At 46.3% G+C, this 12,766-nt stretch overlaps 1 protein-coding gene across 6 annotated transcripts in view; it reads right to left on the reverse strand.

The window, feature by feature from the left end:
- Positions 1–12,766, reverse strand: part of CGNL1 (cingulin like 1) — a 231,078-nt gene that overhangs the window by 65,363 nt on the left and 152,949 nt on the right. For all 6 annotated transcript variants that reach the window (XM_029574341.1, XM_029574342.1, XM_029574344.1 and 3 more), the window contains exons 11-12: positions 10,119–10,271; positions 8,169–8,339 (exon numbers count right to left, since the gene is read on the reverse strand). In XM_029574341.1, coding sequence (XP_029430201.1) covers positions 8,169–8,339; positions 10,119–10,271 — 324 coding nt within the window. The remainder of the gene's footprint in view (positions 1–8,168; positions 8,340–10,118; positions 10,272–12,766) is intronic.

Consider the following 12,766-nt stretch of genomic DNA (forward strand, 5'->3'; position numbering starts at 1 on the left):
AGTGCTAAACAAATAAAAAGTTTACTATAGGACTTCTGTGAAGTTTAGAACATTCTGTTCTAAAGATTTTGGCTTCATTTTGGGTTTCGGTCTTTATTCTACTGGTAAATTCCAACTTCGGTCCTTGTGAGCATTGTTTTGAACTTTGCCCCACTAATTCCAGGAACTATTTTGGCAGTTTTGCTAAACTAATTTACAAATTATTTTTTGACCCAGCAGTTTCCTCCTGTTTCTTTGGACTTCCAGATCAATCAGAACCAGCCTCTACTAGCTTACAGCACAATGATCACTCGATCAGAATGATTCCGCTTTCAAATCTTTATCTAAAATGTGCTCAGCCATCACAGACACAGTCCTGCCTCACAAACGGACGCCCACTGGAAGCCAGCTAACATGGTCCTCAAGTTTGGCCATTGGATGTCACCAATGAGCGATGGCCCAGATTCCCTCTCCAAAGGGGCTGTGAATGCTGCCTTGGCAGCATGCCCAGCCATTCAGAGAACGGAAGCCAAGTCCAGGTCTTCTGCAAGGCAGGGCACAGCACCGCCACTGAACTACCAGGCCATACCTGAATGTGTTTTTATTGCAAATCATCATCTGTCACCTTTACTGGCTCTCATATATTTGTACAAGCCGTAAAGCCCGTTAAAACGGGCTACATCCCTCTGTCTCTCACCTCCCCCTCATTCTCTCTCCCCTCACTCTTCACCACCCCCCCCCCCCCACCCACTCCTCTCCACCCTCCCTCTCCTCTCACTCAGTCCCCCCTCTCCCTCACTCCCTCCCACTCAGTCCCCCCTCTCCCTCCCTCCCACTCATTCAGTCCCCCTCTCCCTCCCTTCACCCACCTCCATTTCCTCCCGGCGCCGTAAGCGCGACTTCCCGCAACCCTCACCCGGCTCCATTAACTCCTCCCGCTCCTGCCGGCAGATCTCGGGGGGGGGGCGCGGGAGTGACACCCCCCCCGAGATCTGCCGGCAGATCTCGGTGGGGGGGGGGGGGCGCGGGAGTGACACCCCCCCCCCCCCCGAGATCTGCCGGCAGATCTCGGGGGGGGGGGGGGCGGGAGTGACACCCCCCCCCCCCGAGATCTGCCGGCAGATCTCGGTGGGGGGGGGGCGCGGGAGTGACACCCCCCCCCCCCCCCGAGATCTGCCGGCAGATCTGGGGAGGAGAAGCAGCGGCACCGCGCGCGCGGCGCCGCTGCTTCTCCTCCCGCTCCTGCGGCCCCACCGCCATTTTTTTTTCTGATCGACATCCTTGCCCGCACATGCGCAGTAGAGCTGCGCTCTACTGCGCATTTGCGGGCCGTCGGTCACAGGCCATTTATAAGGTAGATGGCACCCTGAATAAGGGTGCTAAAGAAGTGCATAAATAAAATAAAAATGCCATACTCCCTTATTAAAAGGAACTTTTCAACTTAAAGGCCACTTCCTGCTTACTTTGAGAGGGAGATACAGGTGCTGCTCACGGCACAAGAAAGGAAGGAGTACTTTTGACACCCACTGGGCTCAAACTAGAAAGACAATAACTTTAATTTAAAATAAATAAAAGTTATTTCTCCTATAGGAAGTTGGATAACACTAACCCACAGTGCTACACATTCTTGGGGAAGCTAACACAGATGACTTTCCATTTGGTGCTACTGAAATGCCACGTCAACTTTGGGTTCATTTTTCAAAGTGATCTTTTTTGAGTATTTGGATCTAGGGTTGATGCGGCGAGGCCGGGAGAAGCAAATAAAGAATTAGGAAAAGAAAGCAAATGTTGCTTACTTGTAACAAGTGTTCTCACAGGACAGCAGGATGTTAGTCCTCACACATATGGGTGACATCACAGGATGGAGCCCAATCATGGAACACTTTTGTCAAAGTTTCTAGAACTTTGACTGGCCCCTACTGGGCATGCCCAGCATGGCACTAACCCTGCAGCCAGCAGGGGTCTCTCTTCAGTCTTATTTAAAGCTACAGGCAGTGCCAAAAAATAAAACGAACCCAACACCGCGGGGTGGCGAGCGGGTTTCATGAGGATTAACATCCTGCTGTCCTGTGAGAACACCTGTTACAGGTAAGCAACATTTGCTTTCTCACAGGACAAGCAGGATGGTAGTCCTCACATATGGGTGAGTACAGAGTTGAGGATGTCCGAACATGCACCAAATGTAGCCAAAGGCGTGCAACAGGCACAACAACTGGGGTGGAATTTGGTAGAGGGCATCCTGAACCCCACTGGGCAGGCGGAAGGGTGTTGGTACGTCACGTCGCAAATAGGTTACGCAAGACAGACTGGCCGAAGATGGAATCTTGTCTTCCGGCTTTGTCTAAGCAATAGTGGGCTGTAAAAGTATGGAGAGAACCCCAAGTGGCAGCCCTGCAAATGTCAGGAAGCAGCACCGATCGTAGGTGTGCTACTGAAGTCGCCATGGCCCTCACAGAGTGTGCTTTAACACGGTCTTGGAGTGGAATGCCCGCTTGCTGATAGCAAAAGGATATGCAGTCCGCTAGCCAGGAGGAGAGAGTCTGCTTACCCACAGGCTGCCCCAATTTGTTAGGATGGAAAGATACAAATAGTTGAGTGCTTTTCCTGTGGGTAGCTGTACGGTCTAGGTAGAACGCTAGAGCCCGTTTGCAGTCAAGGGTATGCAGAGCCTGCTCTCCTGGATTGGAATGGGGCCTGGGAAAGAAAGTAGGTAGTATAATGGATTGATTGAGATGAAACTCTGATACTACCTTAGGTAAGAATTTAGGGTGGGTGCAAAGTACTGCCCGGTCTTGCAGAAGTTTAGTGTAAGGCAGATAGGTAACGAGGGCCTGTAACTCACTAACTCTGCGAGCCGAAGTGATTGCCAAAAGGAAAATCACTTTCCACGTGAGAAAGCGAAGTTCACAGGATTGGAAAGGCTCAAATGGTGGTTTCATGAGCTGACCCAAAACCAGGTTGAGGTCCCAAGAAGGGTCCGGAGGACGCATTGGAGGCTTGAGGTGAAGCAAGCCTTTCAAAAATCATGTAACAAGGGGTTGTACTGAGATAGGGACACCCCCGATACCTTTATGGAAGGCGGCTACCGCACTGACATGCATTCTAATGGAGGAAGTTTTAAGACCTGACTCTGACAAGTGCCAGAGGTAGTCTAGAAACTTTGGGATTGGACAGGGCCTGAGAAGAGCACCATGACGTGAACCTATTCCATTTGTAAGAATACGATTTTCTCATGGAAGGCTTCCGTGAAGCAATCAAGACACGGGAGACTGGATCAGAAAGGTTAAGTGGCTGAAGGATTAACCTTTCAACATCCATGCTGTCAGGGATAGGGCCTGAAGATTGGGGAGGTGAAGGCACCCGTCGTTTTGAGTGATGAGATGCGGGTCTGTTCCCAGAGGAATGTGCCTGTGAATGGAAAGATCCTGAAGAATTGGAAACCACACTTGGCGGGGCCAGTGGGGTGCTATCAGGATCATGGTTCCCTTGTCCTGACGTAACTTCACGAGGGTCTTCGAGAGAAGTGGAAGTGGAAGGAATGCGTATAGGAGAGCGGTTGACCATGATAGGGAGAACGCATCTCTTGGTGGATAATGTTGGCTGCGAGTGAGAGAGCAGAAATTGCCTACTTTGCGATTCTGGGGTGACGCAAAGAGGTCTGTTTGAGGATAACCCCATTTTTGGAAGATGGAGTTCACTGAGGGGTTTAGAGACCACTCATGCGGTTGGAAGTTGCGACTCAACTTGTCTGCCAACACGTTGTCCACTCCCGGCAAGTAGGTGGCCCTGAGGTACATTGAGTGGGAGAGGGCCTCCGCCCATATCTGTGCAGCTTCCTGACACAGAAGGTAGGATCCTGTCCCTCCCTGTTTGTTGATGTATCACATGGCCACCTGGTTGTCCGAGTGGATCAGGATGACTTGATTGTATAGGCGATCCTGAAATACTCAGAGCGTATCTTATTGCTCGAAGCTCCAGGAAATTTATTTGGTGTTTGGCTTCCTCTAGAGACCAGGAACCTTGTGTCTGGAGATCGGCTACATGGGCTCCCCACCTGAAGTTGGAAGCATCGGTGGTGAGAATTATTTGAGGGTTTGGCGCTTGAAAGGGCAAGCCCTGTAGAAGATTGATGTGATTCGTCCACCAGGCGAGAGACAGACTGAGTGAGTCGGTGACGTGGACAATGGTCGACAGGGGTTGAAGGGACTGTGTCCATTGCGACCTTAAGAGTCCACTGCATGACTCTCATGGCCAGGTGGGCCATTGGTGTGACCTGAACTGTCCTAGAAAGATGAGAAAACGATGAGCAGTCGTCGAGTGTTGAGACTGCAGCTGTTGTGCCAGAGACATGAAAGTGAGGGCTCGTTGTCGAGGCAGGAAAGCCTTTGCCTGTAAGGTGTCCAAGTCTGCCCCAATGAACAATAAGGTTTGAGATGGGACTAAGGAGGATTTGTTGTAATTGACGAGAAATCCAAGTGAAATTAGAGTGTGTAAGGTGAGATATAGGGATGACAAAGCGGATTGCTGAGTCAGAGCCCTGATTAACCAGTCTTCCAGATAGGGGTAGATGTGGACACCTTGAGTCCTGAGGAAGGCGGCAACTACGATGAGGCATTTTGTAAATACTCGTGGTGCAGATGCTAGGCCGAATGGAAGCACTCGGTATTGATAGTGCTTGGGGCCTACGAAAAACCTCAGGAATTTGCGATGAGATGGAGTTATCGCAATATGAGTGTATGCGTCCTGAAGGTCGAGAAAGCAGAGCCAGTCTCCTCTTTGAAGAAGAGGAAGCAGAGAGCCCAAGGTTACCATCTTGAACTTTTCTCTCTGGAGGTACTTGTTGAGGGCTCGTAGATCCAAAATTGAATGAACTCCTCCCGATCTTTTGGGGATTAGAAAGTATTGGGAATAGAATCCAAGGCCTGGCTGAGGTGATGGTACTGGTTCTATTGCTCTGGACTGGAGTAGGAGGGAGGCCTCCTGTTCCAGGAGCAATGAATGGTCGGATGTTCTCCACGTCATTAGAGGTGAGGAATCCGGCGGGATGGAGAGAAAGTTGAGATAGCAGCCTTGAGCAATTATTGCTAGGACCCAGTGGTCTGAGGTGATTGATTGCCATATGTTATTGAAATGGCACAAGCGGCCTCCCACTGGGATATTTGGTAGTGGAATCTGGCTGCTGCTCTCTATACGAGAGTCAAAAACCAGAAGCAGGGCCCAGTTGGGGGGGCTGTCTGTGGCTTTTGCTTTCGAGTTTGATGAGACTGTGATTTGAGGAATGGTCCCGCAGAGTGGCATCTAGCTACTGGCGGGTAGGACTTCTTTGGTCTATAAAAAGACTTTTTAGAGTCCTTCCGGAAAGGCTGTTTAGAAGGATAATCCGAAGGAAACAGAGAGAGCTGTCCGAGAGTCTCATGATGGTCCTTTAGCTCAGCCACTGTCTTTTGAATCTGCTCGCCAAAGAGATTGTCTCCTATGCAGGGGAGGTCAGACAATCGCTCTTGCACTTCTGGACAAAGGTCTGAAGACTTAAGCCAAGCCCATCGTCTTGCTGAAATAGCGGCTGCAGACACTCTGGTTGCAGTGTCAAAGATATCGTAACATGATCTAATCTCATGTTTGCCTGCCTCCAAACCCTTATATTAAGTAGGGTGTGGAACTTTTCTGGAAGTGATTGAGGCATGGAGGTTGTCTTGTAGTTGCTTAAAAATGACTATTATATTGGGTCATATATAGTTGGAATGCAGCAATTCGGAGGATCAGCATTGATCCTTGAAAGACTCGGCGACCAATGGTATCCAAAAACTTCTGTTCCTTGCCAGGGGGAAAGGAAGTATGAGTTTTGGACCTTTTTGCTTTCTTTTGCGCAGATTCAACCACCACAGATTGGTGATCCAATTGAGGCTTTTGAAAACCTGGCGCTGACTGCACCAAGTAGGTAGAGTCAGTTTTCCTGTGGACTGATGCAATGGAGCCAGGGTGCTCCCAGTTCTTTTTGAGAAGGTCAAGAAGAACTTGATGGATGGGGATCGAGGTGATTTCCTTGGGCGCATCCAGGAATTGAAGCAACTCCATCATCTGATGTCTGTCGTCCTGTTCCATCAGTAACTGGAAGGGGACCAATTCAGACATGCCCTTCACAAAGTTTATGAAAGAAAGGTCCTCTGGAGGAGAACGTTTTCTACTTTCGGTGGGTGAAGGTGGTGAAGGCAAGTCATCGGTGTCTGGTGAAGAATCATCAGTCCAGGTATCATAAGGATCAGCACCTGTCTCTCTAGGAACTGTAGAGGGACGGGGTAGTTGGATACCTGAAAGTCCCGGTTTAGGTTCCGAAGGCATCAGAGGAATAATCGGAGGCACCGATGAAAGTAATGAAGGCCCCGGCGCAGGCATCGATGGATGGCTCGATGGCGCCGATGGGGGTACCAATATCGATCTTGATGGCTGAGGCAGAACTCCCGAAGGAGGGATGCGGAATGGTGTTTCTCCTCCCAATGATCAAGTCAACGGGGAGGGCATCGGAGCCATCAGTGACCCGGGATCCACCGGAGGAAAAGCAGTGATAAGCACTTCCATCCTCGATAGCAGCAGTGCCAATGCTGCTGGAATCGGGTCGGGGCTCAGTTCCACTATCGTTACCGATATCGGTGCCGGGGGAACCTGGAGTCTATGCATCGCCTTGTTGATGGCCTCCTGAACCATCTTGTCCAGTTCTTCTCGGAGACCTGGAGCAAGCAGCCCCGGCTCCGGAACAGAAGGAGGCAGAGGTATAGCCGGAGGGACCACTGTTAAAGGTGGAGTCGCTGCTCCCAACGCCCTGTCGGGTGAGGATTGCCTCAATGACCCGGTTGCTGAAAAGGTTGTTGCCTTTTCTGGACGGGGTTTCTTCGGTGGCGGCTCGGACGATGGTGAGGTCGATGGTTTCGATACCTCGATGGTCTGAGACTTTCGGTGCCGATGGCAATGTTTCTCCTTACGATCCCCTCGGTCCTAAGGGGGAGAAGAGGGTGTCGAAGGCCGGGAAGTGATCGACGCCGGGAGGTCACCAGTCGGTGGGCGATGCTGGCGCGACGTTGATGGTGCCGGTTCCGATGACGTCGATGCAATGGACAGAGTCGGGGTTTGAACACGGAAGAGAAGTCCCATCTTCTCCATTCTGGCCTTGCGACCTTTTGGTGTCATTAGGGCACATTTGGTGTAAGTCAAGACATCATGCTCACATCCAAGACACATTACACAAACTTTATGCGGGTCTCTAATGGACATGGTATGAGTACAGTCCGGACACCGATGGAACCCCAATGCCATGGCCATAGAAAAAAATCGAGCCGTGGTACGGTCAATGGCCAGAAGGCCGCGAGGGCCAAACTAGATGGTAATAGACGGAAAACAGGTAAAAACTTACCTGAGTACCACAGACTGTAAAAAGTTAATGAAGGGACCCCTGTGGGGCAATTAAACTTTAAATAATTCCGTGAGGAAAATTCCTGTCAGGAATCCTTGCAGAGCTCCTTAACCGCGTGGCTACTGCTGCATGGAAAAAAGAAGACTGAAGAGGGACCCCTGCTGGCTGCAGGGTTAGTGCCATGCTGGGCATGCCCAGTAGGGGCCAGTCAAAGTTCTAGAAACTTTGACAAAAGTGTTCCGTGATTGGGCTCCATCCTGTGATGTCACCCATATGTGTGAGGACTACCCATCCTGCTTGTCCTGTGAGAAAAAGCTAAACACAAAAAGTCTGGTCATAGGCAGTAATTATCCTATGAGCATATCTAAAGCATGCAGCAAGCTCTCAGTATGACCAATACTGAACACTGCAAAACTGCTGTGTGTCCAGCACGAAATTAACAGCATCCATGTATTCAGTGAAGAGGACACTACAGATCTGTTTTAAGTGGAAAGGTTTCTCAGCTGTGCTTATTTTTAAGCTCAAGGATATTTCCCACACCGGCCACAGTAATGAATTTTTCTTCTCAGTTCAAAATTCAGTAGATTGGTTACATTGGTAGGTTTTACCATTTGTTAAATATTTTGGCAATTCAATCCAAAGCAGTCCAAAAGCCTGTTGACCAATTCTAAGCTTTCCTGATGCAATCAACACAAGTCTACTTTAAACAGTCCATAGCCCTGCATATTGTCCAAGGGGGTTTCTAGGTCAAAAGGTCAAAGATGCCCTTGGACTTGGCCATTACCTCATCCTGCAATTTTCCAATTGTCAGACGTGCTTTTTCCACCTCTAGGGTTCGGTCTTTCAACTGCTTTTGCATTTCAGCAAGCTCTCTGCGATTTTTATCCTTGTATTCATCAAACTGTTTTTGAAGTTCCAGAGTGGATGACCGTGAGCCCACCAAAATTTCAGACATCTATTTGATGATAAACAAGAAAAAAAAAAATTTACATTATAGAAATAGTTCAAATTTTAAGGACACAATGTACTAAAAACAACACACTAGAATGTTCTTCATATTCAACATATATTATAAATGTATGCTTCTATGATGTATTTAAAACTAAACTGCATTTGTACATTACTTTAATGCAAACTAAGTGGCAATGATAAATGTATATTTTGTTTTGTGTTCGTGAAGTTAAAACCTTCCAATGAAATTGCAAGACCATGACTGCTCTGCAAGGGTTGTTCACAATAGTGTACGTTTCCTTACGTCCACATTCATGGATAAGAGGAATACTATAACCTGCCTTTCCACATAGATCCTTGGCAGAGGTATGTGAAAGGATAGACTATATATTAAATCAGTTCTCCCTAAGTTACTTTTGCGTGATGCTCCTGCTGAGCATTAGACTGTTCAGTTTTGAGGGTAACAACAAGCAAAGCTGGACAATCTTACTGAGATTGGGTAACAGCACCCAAATCTCCTAGAATGGGTTACAAAACCAGTACTATTGTGACTTTACACCATTCACAAGTGCCTCTGTTAAACACTGACAGCATAGCTGTTGAACGTGCAAAATCATTTCAACACTTTGATAATATATCAGATACAAAAATGTATTTAAGAAAACACTTCTCTTTACTAATTGCAAACAAAAAGGCAGGAAAATATTAAATATAATTGAAAAAGTCTAAATAGCACAAAATAAGAACATTTCTATAAGTATTAAAATTTGGGCTTTCTTAAGTCTTGCTCTGACAAATATCTGGAGTAAGTCCATTTGATCAGAAAGCAGTGAAAGAAACAAGCAGCTGACAGACACATAGAAGTGGGTGGACCTAGTATAGGCCAGCACACAGGTAACCTGGCCTGTATGAAAAGGGTCCTCAGAATGATGAAGAAGCGTACAGGGGGCTTCACAGTGCAAACATTGGTAGCCATATTAAGGGGGTAAAGTTCAGACTATCTGCTCCAGAGCAAAGTCTGTGGGTACTTTATCCCTGCAGAATTCAAAGAGAAAGTAGATGCATGCACTCCCTCTGACACAGACCAGAATACAAACTATCCCCAGACTTTTGCACGGGGAGATTCCAATCCCCTTGGAGACTTTCCTCTAAATGCGGCTAAAAAGTATGCACGCTGGGGATCCATACTGAGGAAAATATTATTTCCAACCAACCCGGTTTATACATTTACATCATGTATATTGTCCTCCCCAAAAGGGCATGTTTAAGTTGGGGAGAAGAGTGCACACGCAGAATAGTATGTTCAAATCTGCGCATATACACCCCCCCCCCCCCTTTTTCCTCTGCCCGCAGAAAAAGGAGGTGAAAAGTCCACTGGGACTTTTAAAGCCTGTGTATGTGCCTAAGAGCACTTTCAAAAGAAAAGCTACAGTTTTCTTTCAAAATTGTCCACCGGGCACAAAAGCACCTCTGGACTTGGCACCTAGGATGATCTATTGAAAAACTGCCCCTTAAATTTTCTCACCAGTGAACTTTAAATGCTTTCCACTTGCACTCCAAATATTCTTACTCAAATGTGTTTGGAATGGAAACTGAGTTCATGCAAAATCTGGATAGGTGCCGCCCCATTTCCTTTGCATCGTTACCCGCAGAATAAACTAGGCAGCAAGCTCAGATAGGATTTTCATTCATAAAGCTTTAAGACTGCACCGAGTCTGCTTTTCTGTTTTGGAGGGGGTTTTTTTTTTCCTTTCTTTCTTTCACATGAGAAATTCACCCTTACCTCCTTCTGCAATTTCTCAATGGTTTTGTCCAGCTGCCATCGCTCATTTTCCATTTCATTTTTCATTCTCTTTAATTGCTCCTTCTGGTTTGTTTCATCCTTCAATCTCTCCACTAGCTGGTGCTGCTCATGAGTAATTCTATTGAGGTTTCTCTGCAGCAGATTGAAACATCAACTGTTAAAACACCACATCACACGGCATAAGATAAAAATTAAATGAAGCAACACAGCATTCCCACATGGAGGTTGGTGAGAGCCCTGCCCTGGATGGGAAACACAAAATGCAAGGGTCTGGCAGGTAGTTTGAATAGAGCAAAGAAAGTAAAACTAAAATGTATTTTGTCTGCCAGGGTCTCTTAGAATAACTCTGATCATCATAAAAGTGCATCACCAAGACATAAAAACTGCTACAGACAGATGACACCAAACATTTGGATGTCTGACATCATTAAATAAGAGACTTAATATGGTCTTTGCAAGGTTTCTTAATTTTTGTTGTGTCTAGCTGTCATTCCCTTCTCTTGATTCTTTTTTTTCCATTTGTCTTCCTATCTTCACTGCCTATGCAAACTCTGGTGTTATTTTCTCTCCTTTTGCTTCCTTTCTTCCATTCCAAAGTTCCTACACCTTGCTGCGATCAATCATTTTCAGACTGATAAGCATGAAGAGCATTTCAAGGTGTGCAACATCCATGCAGTGTAAGTAACTTGTAAGGCATGCTGTCACACAGGACACTAAGTTGTTTAGAAAGCAGATGAAAACTTGCTTGTTTGCCAGGGCTCCACTGTATTGAATTGACTGCAGGAATGTAACTTTGTCTATTTTATCTTTTATGAACCTCACCCTGTTCTTTTGGAGAGGCGGACAACAAATGTTATTAAATAATTGAAATAAAATATTTAGCACTATCCGGTTACACTCTTACAAAAAGTAAAGCAGATGATGCTTTATTCTTCACCCAACTCCCAGCTCATTACAAAGTGAGTTAAATAGAGAAAGCAGGACACGGGGGGGGGGTGGAGCCAAGATGGCGGCGGTGTAGCAACACTGCTCAGACACTGTCCGTTTTCCAACAACTCTGTTTGTTTCTTCTGGTCGGAGAGTACCCGAAATATGCCCCCGAAAAGGAAAGGTCGGGTTCGTGTGTATCCTGCAACACCATCCCTTCCACCTGGACAGCGTACGATAGCGGAGCTGACTGCAAACTATTCAAGATCGGAGGTGACCCTGGAGAAACCACCTTGAGCCCTCCAGACTCCAGGTCACCTCCAGTGCCGGTCTCCAGATATTCCTCGAGTCCGGTGAGTGCTCTATCGGTCCCGAATGGGGAGCTGGGTACAGCAGCAGGAACCACCATGGGGAATGGGAGAGAAAATGCAGGCCTGGAGGAGACAGGAGAAGGGATGGCAGGGCTGCCGCCGGCAAGTTTAAATTTGGATTTTGTTTCCACTTTGAATGCCTTAAACGGCGAAGATTTCTTTAAATTTGAGCCCGAAGCAGGAAATGCCTTATTCCCTAAACCTGAGGTTGTATCTATGGACGCTCTCTGGGAGCGGATAACCAAAATGGGGATGCCATTACTTAAAGTTGCACAACAACAGGCAAATGTGACCCAAAAAATCGGAGATTTTACTCATGAATATAATGCAAAATACTTAGAACACCATCAAAAGATTCTGAGGCTGGAAGACCAAGTAAAGAAGTCCCAAGATATGCAAGTAGCTTTGTTGAAAGACCGTATCGCCATAAATAGGAAATTGGAACAGCTTGAAAATAAATCAAGGAATTTAAACCTTAGATTTATAAATTTCCCGAAGCTATGGGCGAACAACCGAGAGTAACTGAGGAAATACATGGTGGAAATTTTGAAGATAGCTCCTGAAAACATTCCCACTTTGAATAAAGTGTATTTCATGCCTCATGCAAGGCCTAGAGGAGAAGAAGCTGCTCCAGAGCTTGATCTTGCTAACTTAACAACTTTTCTAGAGACTTCTACGCCGGAAATAATAGAGAGATCTACTCTCTTGGTTTCTTTTATTTATTCCCAAGATCTCAGCCTAGTAATGAGGAATTATTTTTCCAACATGAGAGCAGAATTTATGGGTAAATCAATGCAGGTCTTCCCTGATTTGGCACAGGCTACTCAGGAGAGAAGGAGGGGATTCCTGTCAATGCAACAGGATGCCCGTTCTTTGGGGGCAACTTTTATACTCAGGTACCCTTGTCGATGCATATTAAAGCTAGATAATGTTACTTATGTTTTCTTAGTACCTGAACAAATGAAAGAATTATTAGAAAACAGGAAAAGATTACTCCCCAATCCTTCAGTCCAGGATGCTTCAAATGTGGAGTCATAGAAAAGGAAGAATAGTTATTAAACGTTATGCTTTTTCTTAAGTAATAACTCTTCAAGATTTCTCCTCATATGTTCTGGCTGTAACACCCTTTATTATATTTGGGGTCAAGTTTATTTGATATTGTTATTCTTCTTTAAAAATATAACTGAGAAAGTTGTAAAATGAAAATAGACTGTTTCTCATGTTTCTGTACAAAGTGATAATCCTTTGTAAAATTTTGTTTAAAATTAATAAAAATAAAATAAATAAATAAATAGAGAAAGCAGGTGCTGAGCGTTTGGTCACCACAGT

The sequence above is a fragment of the Rhinatrema bivittatum genome, chromosome 13 (assembly GCF_901001135.1).
Source record: "Rhinatrema bivittatum chromosome 13, aRhiBiv1.1, whole genome shotgun sequence".
Lineage (NCBI taxonomy): Eukaryota > Metazoa > Chordata > Amphibia > Gymnophiona > Rhinatrematidae > Rhinatrema > Rhinatrema bivittatum.